Source organism: Camellia sinensis, chromosome 12 (genome assembly GCF_055761805.1).
Source record: "Camellia sinensis isolate YWXY chromosome 12, ASM5576180v1, whole genome shotgun sequence".
Taxonomy (NCBI): Eukaryota; Viridiplantae; Streptophyta; class Magnoliopsida; order Ericales; family Theaceae; genus Camellia; species Camellia sinensis.
In genome coordinates this window covers 94,711,125-94,729,615 of record NC_138972.1, presented here as the reverse complement: position 1 = coordinate 94,729,615, position 18,491 = coordinate 94,711,125, and the positions used below count along the sequence as shown (strand labels likewise).

Genomic DNA, 18,491 nt, shown 5'->3' with positions numbered 1-18,491 from the left:
TAGGCTTGAAGAATTTCAACAGATAGACAAATTGAGTAATTTTAAGAGATAGAGTGATTTCAAGAAATAGACAAATTGGTTGATTTCAAATAATTGTACTTTTGAGCAAATTATATTTTTTTAACCCAAACAGATTAGAGCTTGGGCCTAATGGCCCAAAAAATTTAAAAATTTAAAAATGATCTATGGCCTAAGTATCCAATATAATATGTATAAAAGGATATAAGAAAATGCATAGGACCCCAGTGGGGGTGCTGGGGTCCCTTTTGATTGGTTAAAAAAAATAATTTTTTTTTTCTCTTCCATTGCCAGCCCCCCACGCGGAGGTGGGGGTGCTGGGGTCTGCCTAGCTGGGGGTCTCCAGCAAGACCCAAGGATATAATCGCGACATTGAAATTTATAATTTTAAAATAGTATTGCTATTTCAATAATATTTGATTAAAAAAATATTATCACCAGATCATTCTATCTCCATTTACAAATTGAAACATGTAAAAAATTACACAACCTTGTTTGATTTCATTTTTAAAAATTATTTTATTTTCATATAGTTTTCTCAATAGCGAACTTTTCAAAATTCAGAGGATTTTTTTAAAAAACTTTTTACAAGCACATAATTTACATGCACTTTTTGTTTAAAAAAATATTGAAAAAGTTTACAAAAGATAAAATAAAAAACCATAACCATTTTTTTCTTCACATTTCAGTGTTTTTTTTTTTTTTTTTTTTTGTCATTCCCAAATTTCTTCACAAATACTTACTTTTTAGAAGCATCTAAATTAGGTTTATTTACAAGTTCACAAAAAAAAAAAAAAAGATAAATTACATTTATCTCCGTTAAAATTTGAAAAAAAACAAAGTAAGTTCTACAATCTTAACGTAGATACGTTAAATTTTTTTTAAAATTTTAATTTACATAACACTTAAACCTCTTTTCAGGAAAAATATGATATTATCATTACTTTTACACTCAAATACATATTATTTTTATTTGTCCTTGGATTTACATATTATCTGCACTAATTTTGATCCCTTCAACTTTTATTAAAAAAAATCAATATAATTTTATTAAAATTATAAAACTTGGTGAAATTTCGTCAACCCTTGGGAGCGGTCGATATACTTTAATTCCCCCCCCCCCCCCCCAAAAAAAAAAAAACAAAAAACAAAAAATACACCTAGACAGAAAGAGAATATAGATATATATTAAAAAGGTAAACCAATGAAGATGAGACTACAAATCAAATCCTTTAAAGAGGGGGGTTTGCATGGAAGTTCTTCCAAGAGTGAAGCCATGAACAACATGAATTCAGAAGAGTTAGATTACCAGCAGCAATTGCTGCTTCCAGGAGGAGGAGGGGCTCAAGTTTCTGGTTTGTCCTCCTCTGAGGTTGAAGACATCTTGGCACGAAAGCCTGTACCCTTTAAATGGTATTTTCGACTCCTGGGTTGGGAGTCGAAACTTCTATGGCTCCTTTCTGGGGCAACCATTGCTGTCTCTGTCTGCAATTATATGCTCAGTTTTGTTACCCTTACTTTTTCTGGCCAGTTGGGTGCTTTGCAGCTTGCTGGTGCTTCCATTGCTATGGTCGGCACTCAAGGCCTTGCCTACGGGATCATGGTATGTCCTCTCAAAATCCTCTCAAAATTTTTATTTACCTTCCATATCTTTCGATAGAAAATATTTTCCAACATTTTGATTACAATCTTGAGATTAATATATTAGTGATTATATTAGTAGCAATGGCGGCAACATGTATTATTGATAACATTTAGGGATTGTTTGGAATGATCTAAATAAGTGTACTTTTTATCTTTTTATAAAAAGATGTGTAAAAAAGTAGAGATGTGATGTACTGAAAAAAAGATAAAAAGATGAATTATTTGAGGTATGCCAAACTTGGCCTAAGTCTCAATTATTATAATTATTTTTTTTTCACATTTCAAAAGTTAATAACGTTTTCAATCCAAATAGGGGCGTTCATACAAAAAATATATTTATGAACAAGAGTTTTTTAAAATAAACCCCACTTATAATTTTTTTCCTCAAAGACTTTAGGCTTGTTTAGTTTGTTTTTGGGAGAGATGTTTTGAAAAAAAAATTTGGAAGAGAGTTTAAAATTTTTTTTAGTTTGTTTGGTTGTATATTTTGAAAGTAGTTTTAGAGTTTGGGAGGAATTGATATTTTGTTATAATTGAGTAGATGTGTGTGAGAGAAAAAGTAATTGAGAATGAGAGAGGAGAGAGAAAAAGTGATTGATTCATGTGTAAGAGAGAAAAAGTGATTTTGAAATTTTTTTGAGAAAAATCTCAAATCAAACAATTTTTTGAAATTTTTTTTTTTTCTAAAATTCATGTCTAAAACTCAAATCAAACATACCCTTTAATTCTGTGTTTTGTTTATATGTTTTAAAATTTACTATATCCTTAATGAATGTATAATATATAAAAGACACAGGCATGCATACACACTAAAAAGAAGTGCGAGTAAGAATATAAAGAACCTTTAAGCCTTGTTTGATTGAAGGGATTAAAGTATGAGATTGAGGTTATTAATTTATGGGCTCAATTATCCAATGTTTATTTTAATATTTTAGTTTAGAATTATTAATCTAATTGATAATTAATCCAACAAATTTATAGAATTATTAGTAATAGGGTAGGAGCGAGATTATTAATATTAGATAATAAATACCATACTAATTTAATAAAATTATTAATATTTCATTATTAATCTTGTGAATCAATCATCACCTTACTTCTTGTCCTGATGCATAGAATAAGAGAATGAAAAGTCATGCAAAGGTTCATATACTCTTGGCAGTATTATCATGGTTATGTGGTTTCAATAAGATAGTGGAAAGCTCTTCTCATTAGAAAAAAAATTTATGTGAGACCTATTACTCTAGGTCTAATTGTTAAAAAAAAAAAATTGCAAGAAAATTATTTTTATATAATATTTCCTTATATGGAGATGAATTGGTATGTCCGAAGTATAATCACGATGAAATTGAACATTTAGTGATAAAATTATCAATAATGATTCATCCCACTAAAAACATTACCACTAATAGCACTAATACATTAAAAAAGTAAAAAAAAAAAAAAATACAATTCCAAGACCAAAACATCACATCATTAATGGCGGGACCCACTGCCACCTAATTAGTGGGAGCACTAATTAGTGCTCCCAAGCATTTTTCTAAAACTATTATCAATAAAATTTTAATTTACAAAATAAGACTTTTTTGGCATGAAAAGTCCATTCATTTATTACCTGACATTTTAAAAAAATTTCGTTAAAGATTAATATTATGACATTTTGAAGGTGACGATAGGAATTGATTTTCTAATGTTTTTAGGGGTAGTTTTTTTTAGCTTTTCAGTTTTTTTTTTTAAAAGTTACATCGTCTTTTTATTTTTTTACATAAAAAATTCAAAAAAAAATAAATTTTTATCATTTTTCTAAAACACCACTTAACAACTTCCATGACAAAATAATCTTCTAATTTTTTTGTAACGAAATCTTTATTTTTAGAAATAAAAGAATGCAAATTTTATAATTTTTATATATTGTACCGAGTAACAAGGTAGTCGGGAAATTTTTGGAAGTCATTCACAAGTTGTCTAAAGCCTGGTTTAGAATACCTAAAAAAATTTAGAAAGTTAAAAAATTATTTAAAAAATTAAAAAGTTATTACTATTCACAAAAAAAAATATTAAAAAATTAATTTTATACAAAATTAATTTTCAAACTACTCTGACGTCTCCATAGACAGAGCTGACTTTTTTAAAAAATTGTACAGGCGGGGTGCACAAATAACATAGTGTTGTTCGGCCAGTGGGGGCCCATCACGGGTTCCGTTTTAACAATCTGAACTGTTTAATGTGTAGAATTCATCGAGTACTATATGTTTGTAAAAAATTACGTTGATCGGATATTGTTAACTCCATAATCAAATCAGTTTTGTATAAAAATGAATGGTGTTATAGTTTACTGTTGAAAAAAAACTATTACGATCAGATAGTTATCAATATCCAATTAACGTGATTTTTTATAAACATATAGTACTCGACGAGTTTTACACATTGAACGGTTTGAATAAATAAAATGGGACTCGTGGTGGGCCCCACGGACCAAATAGCACCTCCAATTCAATGCCCAAAAAGCAGAGAACCATCTCTTAGCCTATACTCTGCGCAAGTTGTCCCTAATTTATCCCACCGTACAACCTATTCTATCTCAATCTTCTCCAATACACTAATTTATATAATTTTTAAATATACAATTTTTTATAAAAAATTAAAAAATCATCCCAAACAACCATGTTTTTTTTTAACTTTTTAATTTAAAAAATCAAAAAATATACTTATCTAGGACACTCAGAGAACCCCTAAAACTCAGGCCAAGTTTGGGAAGTACAAAATAATATATCTTTTTATCTTTTTTTTCATCATATCACCTCTCTACTTTTCTACACATCTTTTCATAAAAAAGTAAAAAGTACACTTATTTAGGTCATTCCAAATAACCTCTCAATCATATACAATTTTTTAGTTTCTTAAACTTTATTCATCCCATTTATTATTATTATTTTTTTAATTGAACAGAAACCGTTTTCTATTTTGACAATGACTTCCATCACTTTCATTATAGGTTAAATCGAAGAGTATCCGTTTTCTATTTTGACAGTGACTTCCATGACTATCATTATAGGATGAAAAATACTATACGTTTCAAATTTTTTACTAATTTAGTTAAATATTAATTTTTTAGTAATAATTTTAGTGATGATAGAAATTGATTTTCTAATGTTTTTAGTAACAACTGACGAATTAATCTTCTAATTTTTTTGTAACAAAATTTTTATTTTTAGAAATAAAAAAATGAAAATTTTAAAATTTTTATATATTCTATAGAGTAACAAGTAAGGCTGGGGCTTGTCTCCATCCACCATCTGAATTGGAGGGTCTAGTCCAGTCTATTGGGCTCACTTTTGAATTACTTTTCGATAATCTGAGCCGTTTATATTTTAAGATTTTTTGAATACTTATCCCTATAAAAAATCAGACCGATCGAATAACGGATACTATATATTTGGATCATTTTTTATGAACTATAAATTTTTTGGCCGTTCATTTTTTTCTGATAAAAGTGATCCGAATACATAATATCCGTTATCCGATCAATGCGATTTTTTACAGAAATAATATACTCAACAAATCTTAAAATGTGAACGATTTTAATTATCAAAAAAAAGTCTAAAAATTAATTTAATGAGTCAAATTGAACTAGACTATTCTAGATTTAGGCCAAGTTTGGGAAGACTAAATAAGTGTACTTTTTGACTTTTTTTGTATTATGTGTAAAAAAAGTATAGAGGAAATGTTGATTGATGTGACCCAAAAAAAGATAAAAAGATGAAATAAGTTGATTTTTTTAAGTTAGCCAAATTTGACCTTAGAGTGAAGACAGTCCGGATCCAACAAGTAATTAGTACGGAAACTTTTGGAAGTCATTCACAAGTTGTCTAAAACTCAATCATATACAATTTTTTAGTTTCCTAAACTTTATTATCCCATTTATTATTATTATTGTTATTATTAATTGAAGAGAAGCCGTTTTCTACTTTGACAATGACTTCCATTATTATTATTTTTGGTACCTTGGAAAAGTAAATGACTTTAATGACAAAAGTAATGACTTCCACTACTTGACATAGAAATTTCATAGCCAAATGCTACCTAAAAGGATAAATCACGTGCTTTGAGTACCAAACAAACTTAACAATTCAAACAACAAACTTAGAGGTTATTCCTGATAAAGTGGGTAGCTGGATACTTCTAAGAACAATTAAAAATATCAACAATGATTCATCCCACTAAAAACATCACCACTAATAGCACTAATGCATTAAAAAAGTAAAAAAAAATAAAAAAAAATACAACTCCAAGACCAAAACATCACATCATTAATGACGGGACCCACTTCCACCTAATTAGTGGGAGCACTAATTAGTGCTCCCAAGCATTTTTCTAAAAATATCGGAAGTGATTGAAACCTCTTTCTCCCTCCCCCTCCTGGGTTGATGGTTGGAGAAAAAAAAAAAATAAATAAATAAAAATAACTTGGCCAATTACAGTGAGGGTTCGGATCATTTTTTAAAAAATATATGAGAAATTAATATAGATTGGAAATATTTAAAATTTAAAATTTTAATTATTAATATTTATAATTTTTATTACTTTTTGTAAATTTTTTTATCTGACATCTACTATTAAAGTATTCCTTCCTCAATTTTTAAATAATTATTTTTTTAAAATTTATTTAAGTTTTTTTTTTACTTAATAAACTATAAACAAAAATTATATTAAATAATATTACATACTCTTAATATATAAAAGTAGTTTAAATAAATTACATGAAACCGCTCCTATATAGGTGAACGAGAATGTGAAGGTTTGATGATTATATCTTTGTATCACTATTTTGTCTTACATATTTCATATTTATTAAAATGCCATAAAAACTAATAAATTTACAATTTTTGGTTTTATTAAATAATGTGTCATGCAATAATGTAATTTCAAAAGTTAAAGCAACATTCACTTCAATTGTATGATAGGTCCCGCATCAATAATTAAAAAAAGTTTGTTAAATTTGGTAGTTTACATTACCCATATCTCATATTATTACATCCCCAAAATCAATTGCTAAAAATTTATGAATCAGAGCATAGTTGAAGAAGTCAGGTAAATTTTTCAATTCCCAATTTAGTTTCTTTTACTTTTTTTTCACCAAGGAGTTTATTTCTTTTCAAAAAGAGATAGTATGTCAAACAATAATATGTTTTGAAATTTGTTGAAAAGATCATTTTTTTAAGTAAAAAATTAATGTTACATTTCACTAAAATTAGTTTGATGACAAATAAAAATTTTAACTTTATACCCCTTTTTAACCCAAAAAATAAAAATTAAAAAATTTCAGACACAGTCTATAATGGCATAGTAACAACAAAGTCTAATTAATACACATTAATGTGTATTTGGAGGGAAAATATTAGATACATACCTAATCTTTGGCATAGTGCACAAAGTAATTGTTCCATGACTTGAATTCATAACTTCAAAATTATTAGGCTAAGGTTTTATCACTACACAGTGTTACTTTAAAAAGGCAATCAGAGTATATTTTGAAAAAAGAAATTTTTCAGACTGAGGCATCCCGTTAAAAAGAAATTATATATTTTTTAACAAATCAGTGTATTGAAAAAAAATTCAGTTTAATAATAAAATTTATAAATTTTAATTATTATGATTATAAATTTTTTCATATATATTTATGTAATTATTTTTTGAAGGTGCAATTTATTTATATCTATATATATATATATATATATTTTAAATCTTATATTAGCACCGCATCAAAAATAAATAAATAAATAAATAAATAATCTCATATTAGTGGATCAAAAATTTTAAAAATCATAATTGTGAGCGAGTGGAATGAGAAATCTCACTATGTCTCCGTTTGCCAAGCAAAAAGCCAGGCTTTTTTGGCTAAAATAGCTACAAAAAACAAAATAGGCTATTTTAGTCACAAAAAACAAAACATCAAATCCAACCTATAATCATTACAATCATCTCTCACAAAAAAAATCAAAAAAGTCAAAAAGTCAAAAAGTCCTTCCCAAATCAGACTAAAATAGTCCAGACTAAAATAACCAAAAAGTCAAAAAGCCAACCCACTTCCCAAACGGAGGCTATGAGTTCCATAGACAAATCAAAGGTGTCGGCGCGAGGATCTTGATACTGGTGTACTTTGTTCAGTAAATAACAAATTGCATTAATTACATTTTTTATTATTATAAATTTTGTGTTATTTTGATTTTTAATTTTTAAATTATATTAATTTAATTCTCAATGTATGCAAGTATATTTCAATTAATTTTCTAGTCTTTATATTGTTTCATTTGGAAACACTTTTTTTTATTTATTAGGGATTAAATTAAAATACTTTTATACAATTTAAAATAACACAAGGCTTATATTTGAAAGACAAAAAAATATAATTAACCCTGACAAATAATAAACAATAATGTACATGTAGGGAATTAAAATATATAAAATCTATGATTTGTGGTTTAAATTTGTTTTATGTATGATTTACATAACAAATAAGATGTATCTCATTCATAAATTATGTTTTCTGTGTATTTTTATATTTTAATTATGTGTAATTATTATTTTTTAAATAATAAATAATAAATATATTTTTCAATAAAAATATTTGTAGTTGGAGTCGAACCGTTGGTAAATTTTCGAGCGTATGAATCCGTACGATAAGAAATTGATACAAATCACCCACCCCTTGTTTTCAGGGAATCTTCTGACTTTAATCCCCACTATCCAATAAAAAACAAAAAAAATTCTCCACTATCCAGAGATATACAAATAAAATAAGAGTCATCCCCTTTTTCCCCACCCCTTTGACCCCCTCTCTCTCGTTACCTTTTCTTTTTCTTTTTTTTTTTTTCCTACTCCACCAATCACCCCTGCCACGTGGCAAAGGGGGTGAGGGGGTGACCCCCAAAAGGGGGTCCCAAGCATTATTCATAAAATAAAAAATATTTTTTTTCTTTATTTTTAATTTTTTTTCCTTTTAAATTTATAAGTCAAACATGCTAGAGTTTTTTTGTCTCCCATTTGCATCTATCAATGAATTGGTAAATTATCTGGTTCTGTTTAGTACGTACATCAAATTAATAGAGTGTATTTTAAAATTAGTAGGGTAAAAAATTAATAGTAGGGATTGTTTGAGGAGTGATTTTTTTATTAAAATAATTAAAATGTAAAATCAAGTTATCATATTATTTTTTTTTTACGTTTTTACTCATTTTTTTTATAAAAAATTAATTAAAATAATTAATTTCTAAATGAACTCAAACCGGCTTGATTTTTAAGATATTATTTGTATTGTATGGATGTCCCATGTGTTCACGGGATTCTTTGTGTGAATCTTTGGCTGAATTTTATAAGTTAATTAAAAGAAGAAATGATATATAAGTATACATTTTAAATTGATATTTTAAAATTAACGATGTGTAAAAGAGATGATTAGTTAATGATTAAAAATATATATAAGAGAAAAAATTGTCTTATATTTTTTAATTGATTGTCAGTGTCACATCTTTATATTTAAAAAATGGATTTAACTTTTAGCTAGAACAACAATGTCCTAATTAAAATAATTCATGTTATTCGAAACACTTATGTATTTTTTTGGCCAATATTATTAGATTTCGGACATATTTTCCAAAATAAGAATTTTTTTTTTTTTGATGAAAAATAAATCGATTTATTGACTTATTTTTTTTAAAAAAAGAGAGAATTACTTAGGATTAGTTTAGAATAAGTTATTTTAATTAATTTTTAAATTTTTTATACAAAGATGTGTAAAAGAATATAAAAAATAATGTATAATTTATAATAATTTTTTACTATTTAACTTATTAACCAACGAGGCTTTATTTATTTATTTTTAATATATAGAAAATGACAAAATAAGTTTTTGTTATAAATATATGGATAAATTACAAATACACCCCCTTGAGGTTTAATTAAAATACAAATTGTTTATTGTGGTTTTAAAAATTACATTCTAATCCTGAAATTTTTAATTTCATAACAAAACGTCTCTTTTATTAATAAATTATCAGGTCAATTAACAATTTTTAATAATATTATAATTATGTTTCAATTAATAATTTATATAATTTTGTTATTATATAGGAAACCAATTATAAATTTCATTTTTTTAGTAAATTCTATTAAATAAAAAACTTTTACAAGGAGATATTTATAATTTTTTAAATTATAGAGAGCAGTATGTACTTTAAACAAACCCTTAGTATTTATAATTTATCTTAAATATATATACTATATATTATTTATAAGTAAAATCTTGTTTGAATTAAACTATATAAATATACATTTTTAGGTAAATACACTTATTTAAGTCTTAACAATCAATATTTTTTTCTACTATTTTTTTATATATCTATTTATAAAAAATTAAAAAAAATAAAATTTGAGACCTCTAATTAAAAGATGTTATTAATGATATGACAGTAAATTACAATTTTTTTTTTTTTCATTTCCACCTCACTAATGTTGATTTAGAATACAATATTAAGGATTGGTTTGGGATGTTTTAAAAAAGTGTATTTTTTGCCTTTTTATGAAAAGATGTACAAAAAAATAAAAAGGTGATGTGATAAAAAAAAGATAAAAAAATAAATTATATAAGAGATATCAAACGAACCCTTAAGCCAAAAAAAAAGTGTACGACCGTGTGTACAATGGATGTGGGACAAAATGCATTTTGCACATAGGACCTTCTATAGGGGTAGTCCGTACTACAGATGTTTGTTGGCTCTATGGGTAGAGATATTGGCCTTACATAACCTATGTTTGGTTGATAAAAATAAGAAGGGATTAGTAGTTTCATAGGACTCTTATAAATATTTTCACATAAGGGGATTAGTTTGGATAAATTTTAGGTCAGATTAGAAAAATAGTGAGAAAATTAAGTCTATTTTATATAAAAAAATTATTTTTTTAATTTCATTTTTTTTATCAAGTGCACTTGTTTACTTTAATATTTGTTTTAATTTTTTTAAATATAGAAATACTTATTTTTTTAAATGTAGAAATGCTTTATTTATTTATTTTATATAAAAATAATTTAACAATCTCATCATTAATTATCTCCTACACTATCATCAAAACAAACATATTTTTACTTAATCTCTTCACTAACAATCTTTACATTAACAATTCTTTCATTAATAATTTTTTCACTAATAATCTCATCCAACTTAATCTGCTAAACAAATATGAACTTTAATGTGGAAGTTAGTGTCAGATGCCATCTTTTTGGCATAAAAAATGTTTGAGTGCTCTAAATTAAGGTCATATTTATTTTTAGAAATAGAATGAAGGGGATTGATAGTGAAAAGATCGATAGTGAAGAAATTATTAGTGAAGGGATTGATAGTGAAGGGATTAAGTAAAATTGTGTTTGTTTTGATAATAGTTGTTAGTGTAGAGATTGTTAAATTATTTTTATATTAAATAAATATAAAATAATAAAACAAATAAAAAATACAAAAATATTAAACATTAATGTTTTTAAAAAATTGCCCAACATGTAAAAATTTTTTAAAAAATAAAAATAAAATAAAAAATTTTCAAAAAAAAATAAAACAAATAAAATAATGATTTTTACTTAACAAAAAATACAAAAAATTAAACATTAATGTTAAAAAAAAGGCCGACCTGTAAAAAATAAAATAATAAATAAATAAATAAATAATTTCTAGTCCATCAGACTATTTTTTTAATACCAAGTCTTGGAGGCCCATCCGAATCCCCTTGGGGTGGTCCATCCTAATCCGGAGCTCACTATCAATCCCCTCCCTATCTCTCAAAACAAACATAATATTAGTGGATACCACCTGACTACCAATTCCAATCTCCCTCTAGCTCTCCAGACAAACGAGACTTAAGAGCTCTAAAGGAGCTCTAATGAGTAGAGTCTATCTGTTAATATGATGTTTTGACTTTCTTCTATTTTATTTTTTATTTTTTTTCATCATAAGTAAAACTTAGGCCAAATTTGGTAATACCAAAATAATTCATCTTTTTATTTTTTTTTCTATCACATCATCTCTCTATTTTTCTATATATTTTTTTATAAAAAAATAAAAAATATATTTATTTAGACCATCTTAAACAATTCCTTAATTTAGAACTCTATTTTTAGAATTCATTACCGTCGCTCTTTTGGCATTTTGATTTTTTTTTTTTTTTTTTTGTCTCCACAAGAGAATTGTCAAATTGTTCATTAATGATGACAGATGTTACTGAGTGTGTTAATTGCGACTAGTCTGTTGGTCAGCGAAAGTCAGAAGACAGAGAGAGAGAGAGAGAGAGCCGGGGGGGGGGGGAAGTGGCAGAGTTGACAGCACAAGAAGAAGAGGGAGAGAGAGGGGGGGTAAGGAGAGTTGGCATAAAAACGGGTCCCACATTTATTTATATCATTATTTACTCATTAAGGGATTGTTTAAAATATTTTAAATAAATACACTTTTTATTTTTTTAAATTAAAAAATAAATAAAAAAATATGAATATTTGAATAATTTTTTTAATTTTTTATAAAAAATATTTATTAAAATATTATATAAAATTATAAAATTATGAAATTACCCTCGTTGATACTGCGCAGTGCACTTTCAGTTACTTTTTAATTTTTAATATTTTATTTTTTATATCACATCAATGGTTACAAATGTGTCACGTTGAAAATTTTGTTAGAATGTGTGGCTGCATAATTTGTGTAGTTATTTTGTTTTTGTTTTGTTTTGTTTTGTTTTGTTTTTTTTTTTTCAATTGATAGATTTCCCGCCAAGAAGAAGTAAACAATATGAACTTTTTTATTTTTTAATAACTTTTTGACTTTTTAAATTTTTTTAAAGATGCTAAACTTAACCTAAATTAACCAACTCTTAACATACAAATTTAGATCACAATTTTATTATTTTTTATTATATAACACACTTTTTAACACATTCACTATAGATGCTCTAAATTTTACACAGTACATGCACATCTATGTACTTTATAATAAATTTCATTTTATTTTAAGCAATTCTATCTACCATATCCAGGCCTTATTTGACAATTTTTTTTTTTAATTTATAAAAAGATAAAATAAATTAAAATAGTTAATAAGATAAAATGTTACATCAAATTTATAATTATTTTATTTTTTTCATAAATATCACTGTACGAGCACGAAATAATGTTCTTGTGTAATCCTGTTGATCAAGTTTGCGCTTCTCCAAACGTCGTCGCTTTATTCCCTGAAAACACAAACGTAAGCTAACCGGCGGGTGTGTGCCGGATACCTCTCCTATGCCTAAGTTAGCAAAATAGACAAATAGACAAAAACTCTGTGTATTCGAGAATCAAAATTGTATTACCTCTACATAGGTGATGTTGTGAGCTTTTATAGGTTCCACATAGCACAATCTTAGTAGAACTCTTATTCTTTCATGTAGAATCCTCCTAGAAATCACATTCTTGAAAGATAATGATTATCCTTACACACCCCCCTCAATGCATAAACCAAGTGAGATGGTTCTAGTTCGGTGGTATGACCAAACGACCGAGCTAGTACTACCACGCTCAAGTGGCAGGTTAGACCGAGATCTGCCTAGCTCGGGTCTTTCTTTCACCGCTTGTACTTCGGTTGGGCATACTCCAACCGAGCTATTTACTTCAGACTGATCGAACCATGCCTAGTGACGGCCTTAGCTCGGCGCTACTATGCGCGATGCTTAGCTCGGTCCAACTTCGCCTGGGTCCAACTCGTTAGCTCAAAGACCGGGCTATGTCATCCCTTTACCCCGGCCCGTTTATGCGGCCCAACTTACAAAAAGGCCTTTAGCTCGGCCCAATTATAAATTACCCTCCCAATTGCCCCTTAATTCCATCTGCGTAGCATGATTGGGATTACTCTTCTACCTGCCCAGCTAAAAAGTGGCCTTCAACCGAACTAAATTCACACCGGGCTACAAATCTGTCCGGTCAAAACGTCTTTTCAATTGCTGTAACTGAATCGCTTTCTATTCCATGGACACGTGGCAGGCCCCTATTGGTTGAGTACAGCTGTCGACGCCGACTTCGTATCTCGCGAATTTTGAACAGTCCCGCCTTTTTCACTCTCTTTACACAAAACAAAACCCTATTCTTCAAACAAAACATATCGCTATTCATCATCTCTCTCTCTTCTGCTTGAGCCTCCATTTTTGTAACCTCAGTACCTGCGAAGCTTGCGTTCTCATCACCATCTACGTGGTTTCAAATCTGCATCCTTCCGTTTTCAATCCGTAAGTAGCTCAATCCTCTATTTCTTTCCATTCATTTTGCATTTGTATTGTAATACATAGGATAATATATATGTTTCTCAAAACACTTTGTAGTCTTCATGGAAAATGACCACTTTATTCCAAGAACCATGTAATAGATCCACTGGATTCATAACCAATCTGAAAAATGACGCTTTTGATCCAAAATAACACTTCAACCGAACTAGGAACCTGTTTGTACTTAAGGTGTGCACCCAGTCGAACTAGATTAAGTTTCAATAGGTCTAAGGACTTTCTGTTTCACTTAGCCGAGCTAGGGAACTGCATTAGGTGGGCGCACTACCGAACAAGGAAGCCTTAGATAATGACCGGGCTAACACTTGGGACCAAACCAGCTCTCTGACTTAATTAAAACCGAACCAAGAATGCTGTACCCTAGGCTTTTACCGGGCTACGTACCTTTCTTTCCACTTAACCGAGCTAAAGTCCTCCGCTCCAACCGGGCTAAAAACAGATAGTATCCCACGTAGCCGAGCTAAGATTCCATTTATTTTGCCTTTGTTACTTTTAGCACGGCCCAACGATCTGTGCTTAACACTTTTCCTCTTCACTTTGCAGACTGACTTAGGTTGGCCAGGCACACCATTGCATGCTCAACCGAGATACCGAAGGTCATCTCAAATGCCAAGCTAAATTATACATAATTTGAGGCCACATGGGGAAGTATCGATTTTTAGTGAACTCTCCAGGGGCCATAGCCGAGTTCCGAAAGGATTACCAAATTCCAGATGACGTCCACCTCTCACTAGCCAAACTAGACACCATTCCCTGGGGAAAATCGGGCTTCGTCCCTTTTAACGTCATTTCCATTATAGAGGCTGGCCTTCGTTTTCCTGTTCAGCCTCTGCTTTGTGAATTCTTTCGACAAACAAGACTTTGCCCAACCCAGCTCAGTGCCAATTCGTACAGAATAATAAATGGCATCACCGAGCTAAACCGTCGGCTTGGCCTTAATCTCAGTTTAGCGGAGTTATTCCACCAATATTCATTAGGCCAAAACGAAGATGGATGGATATATTATTTAAGAATAAGACGTCGCCGAGAGAAAATAATAAAGAAGACACCAGACAAAGACGTAAATGATGATGACTTTTTCTGGGTCTCAGGCAACTTCGAAGATTAGGAAGCCCAGATCCCGGGCGACCAAATTAACTGGAATAAAGGAGTAGCCGGTATAAATACCTCGACTTAGTTTGTGCTTTCTTTTCTTGACCGAGATAATTTTTGCACCGTGCTAACCGTTGGCCTTTTTCCTTTATGCAGACTTGAACCATCTGAAGTCGCAGTACAATTATCACATTCTCGACGCACTCCGTGCCGCGCTTCGATATCGTGATAGAAATTGGGCCGATCTACTCAATTTCGAATCGACATACAGATACAGCAGCAAGAGGAAGACTAGGGTGATAGATTTCCTTCTAGAGCCATCACCAGAACCCAATCCAACCCTTCTACAAATCAACCTCATTCCATTAACAGAAGAGCAAGAAATGGCCAAAAAGAAGGCAGTCAGAGCACTTATTACCGAAACAAACCAACCCAAGGTACCACAGGCCGGCCAAACACAAGAGGCTGTGGTAGCGCTTCCAACTGCCCAGCCTTCATCATCTTGGCCAAGCAAGCGCGCTCGGACTTCCACAACCGAGCCACGCCTTGTTGACGAGGATGAAACCGTGTTTCCGCAAATCACTTCGCCCAGCCCAGAGCCCGAACGTTCCGACCGGGATAAATCTTCTGATTGGGCCCCAAAACTCACTTTTAAGAATCGAGCTATTCAAAACACAGATTCGGTTGTAGTAGACAAAGATCATACACTTGCCTTTAACCTGGCCAAGAGTGTGTGCTTGCCCCATGACATGGAACATCATGACCATTTGACTGAGCTAAAGGCCATCCGGTCAGCGACGAAGTCAATGGTGCTGGTAAGTACTCTTAATCGTCTTTCATTTTACACCATCTGTTTGCTCGATTTTTAATCACTCGTTTTCTCTCCTTTCGCAAGCTATGCAGAAAAACCACATTGCGCATAAGCATGTGCTAGAACTGTGCAAGACGACATGGCTGGCCGTAGCTGAGGTTGATAGCAAAACGGTCGAGCTAAACAAGGCTAAGCAAAAAATGGCGGAGCTGCAATCAGAAGTTGCCCGACTCACCGGGCTAGTAGACACAACGGAGGCGGACAAACAAAAATTATTAACCGAGCTGAAGGACCGTTATCTGCGCGAGCTTGCTAAAGTCGAGAATAAGAAGAATGCCAAGATAACGGAGCTTGAGAAAAAGATGGAGGAGGCAGAAGATCGCGGTTACAAAGAAAGTGAAGCCACCTATATCCTGCGGTGCGAAGCTGCTAAGGATATATTTTTCAAATGTGGGTGGAAAGCAGCCGTGGCGCAGCTCGGTCATGGCCTAGAGACCGAAGTCTTCCTCAACCCTCCTCCGTATTTCATACCGAGCTACATGGCGGAGTATGCCTACGCCATTCAACAAAAATTTCTTCAAGGTGAGGAAGAAGAAGCAACTCCAAAGCCCAGCATTATTCCTGCCGCTATCACTGATCCCGGTCTTCCAGTTGTCCAGTTAGCTCGGGTGGGACCACCGGTGCCCATTGCGGCTGACGACGTGGTGGAGACCGACCTACTAGCCGATGCCGGGCTACCAATTGGTGAGGCTCGGGTTGACTTGGATGTTGATTTAGATGACCTCTTTGCTTGACCATGTACTTTCTTCTTTTTAGATGCTTAACTGTAAGAAATTTGTAACCGGGCTGAGGCTCCACTTTATGTACCTTTGACTTGAATTTGGAATGAAATCTTCAATTTCTGCATCTTTTTGCTCGGTTTATTTCATACCTGTACTTATTTTTCAACTACAATTTGTATGAAGTTTAGCTTTCTATGGCCGTGGTACTTATCTCGGTCTTGGAGTCTTGTATTTTGTTCGGTCATTCCTGCCAATTCTCTTCATCCTAGACCCTTATCTCGGGTGAAGAGTACCTAAAGTTGGTTATTCTAGTCAACCACTCTTTAGCCTAGATCATTATCTCGGCTGAAAGAGTACTCAAAGTTGGTTATTCCAGCCAACCACTCTTCAGCCTAAATCCTTATCTCGGCTGAAGAGTACTTAAAGTTGGTTATTCCTGCCAACTTAGAGCAAAGTGTTTGGTTATTCCGGCCAAACTTCCTGCAACCTAGATCCTTATCTCGGCTTAGGAGAAGTGAGTGTTGGTTTTTCCAGCCAACCTCTTCAGCATAGATCCTAATCTTGGCTAAAGAGAGCTCAAAGTTGGTTATTCCTGCCAACCTAGAGCGAAGTGTTTGGTTTTTCCTGCCAAACGTCCTGCAGCCTAGATCCTTATCTTGGCTTAGGGGAAGTATTGGTTTTTCCAGCCAACCTCTTCAGCCTAGATCCTGATCTTGGCTGAAGAGAGCTTAAAGTTGGTTATTCCTGCCAACTTCGAGCGAAGTGTTTAGTTTTTCCTGCCAAACGTCCTGCAGCCTAGATCCTTATCTTGGCTTAGGAGAAGTATTGGTTTTTTCAGCCAACCTCTTCAGCCTAGATCCTGATCTTGGCTAAAGAGAGTTCAAAGTTGGTTATTCCGGCCAACTCTGCTTTCAATGCCCTAGCTTACTAAAACAACTTTTACAACAGAAAGCAATTATACTGGAAAGAAACTACTTGTTTTATTGAAAAAGGAAAAATTACAAGTACTTTAAAGAAAAGCTAAAAATAAAATAGCTTAAGATTGGCAGTGTTCCATGGCCTGGGAATGACCTTGCTGTCTTTATCCTCCAAGTGGTATGCCCATTTTCCTGCTAATCCAACCACTTTGTAAGGTCCTTTCCAATTAGGCTCTAACTTGCCGTCTCCAGGGACCAGGGTGTTTCTCATTACTTTGCGCAGCACCCAATCTCCAATCTTGAATTGCCTCGGATGTACTGTCTTGTTATATTTTCTAGATAACTCCTGCTGATATGAGGCAATGTGTACCAGTACTCTTTCTCTTCTTTTTTCTGCAAGGTCGAGCTCCAATGCTATGGCTTCTCCGTTTAAGTCTGGATCAAAGTTTTCACTTCTAATTGTGGGGAGGTCGACTTCCAGTGAGATTACTGCTTCCATATTATAGGCCAAGGAAAAAGATGTTTCTCTAGTAGACAGCCGATGTGTGGTACGATAAGCCCATAAAACATGAGGGAGCTCCTCCGCCCACTTGCCTTTTGCTTTCTCTAGCCTTTTCTTCAATCCATCCAAGACGGTTTTGTTTGATGCTTCCACTTCGCCATTTGCTTGGGGGTATGTCGGTGTAGAGTTATAGAATTCTATCTTGTATTCCTCACAAAAGCCTCTAAAAATTTTGCCATCGAACTGAGTGCCGTTGTTAGATATTAGAGCTTTTGGTATATCGAACCAAGTGATGATATTCTGCCAGACGAACTTCTTCACATCTTTCTTCTTTATTGATGCGAGTGCTTCTGCTTCCACCCACTTTGTGAAGTAGG

General features: G+C 31.4%; 2 protein-coding genes across 2 annotated transcripts in view; both read left to right on the top strand.

Annotated features, from left to right (window-relative positions):
- The first annotated feature begins 1,106 nt into the window (after window positions 1-1,106).
- Window positions 1,107-18,491, top strand: part of LOC114287028 (protein DETOXIFICATION 41) — a 29,307-nt gene continuing 11,922 nt past the window's right edge. The window contains exon 1 of the mRNA XM_028230294.2: window positions 1,107-1,621. Within this exon, the coding sequence (XP_028086095.2) occupies window positions 1,223-1,621 (399 nt within the window). The 5' untranslated portion in view covers window positions 1,107-1,222. The remainder of the gene's footprint in view (window positions 1,622-18,491) is intronic.
- LOC114287029 (uncharacterized) lies at window positions 12,048-16,821 on the top strand. Its single transcript, XM_082899283.1, has 3 exons — window positions 12,048-15,167; window positions 15,259-15,917; window positions 15,998-16,821. The coding sequence occupies exon 3, from the start codon at window positions 16,000-16,002 to the stop codon at window positions 16,705-16,707; it is 708 nt and encodes a 235-aa protein (XP_082755409.1). The 5' UTR covers window positions 12,048-15,167; window positions 15,259-15,917; window positions 15,998-15,999; the 3' UTR covers window positions 16,708-16,821.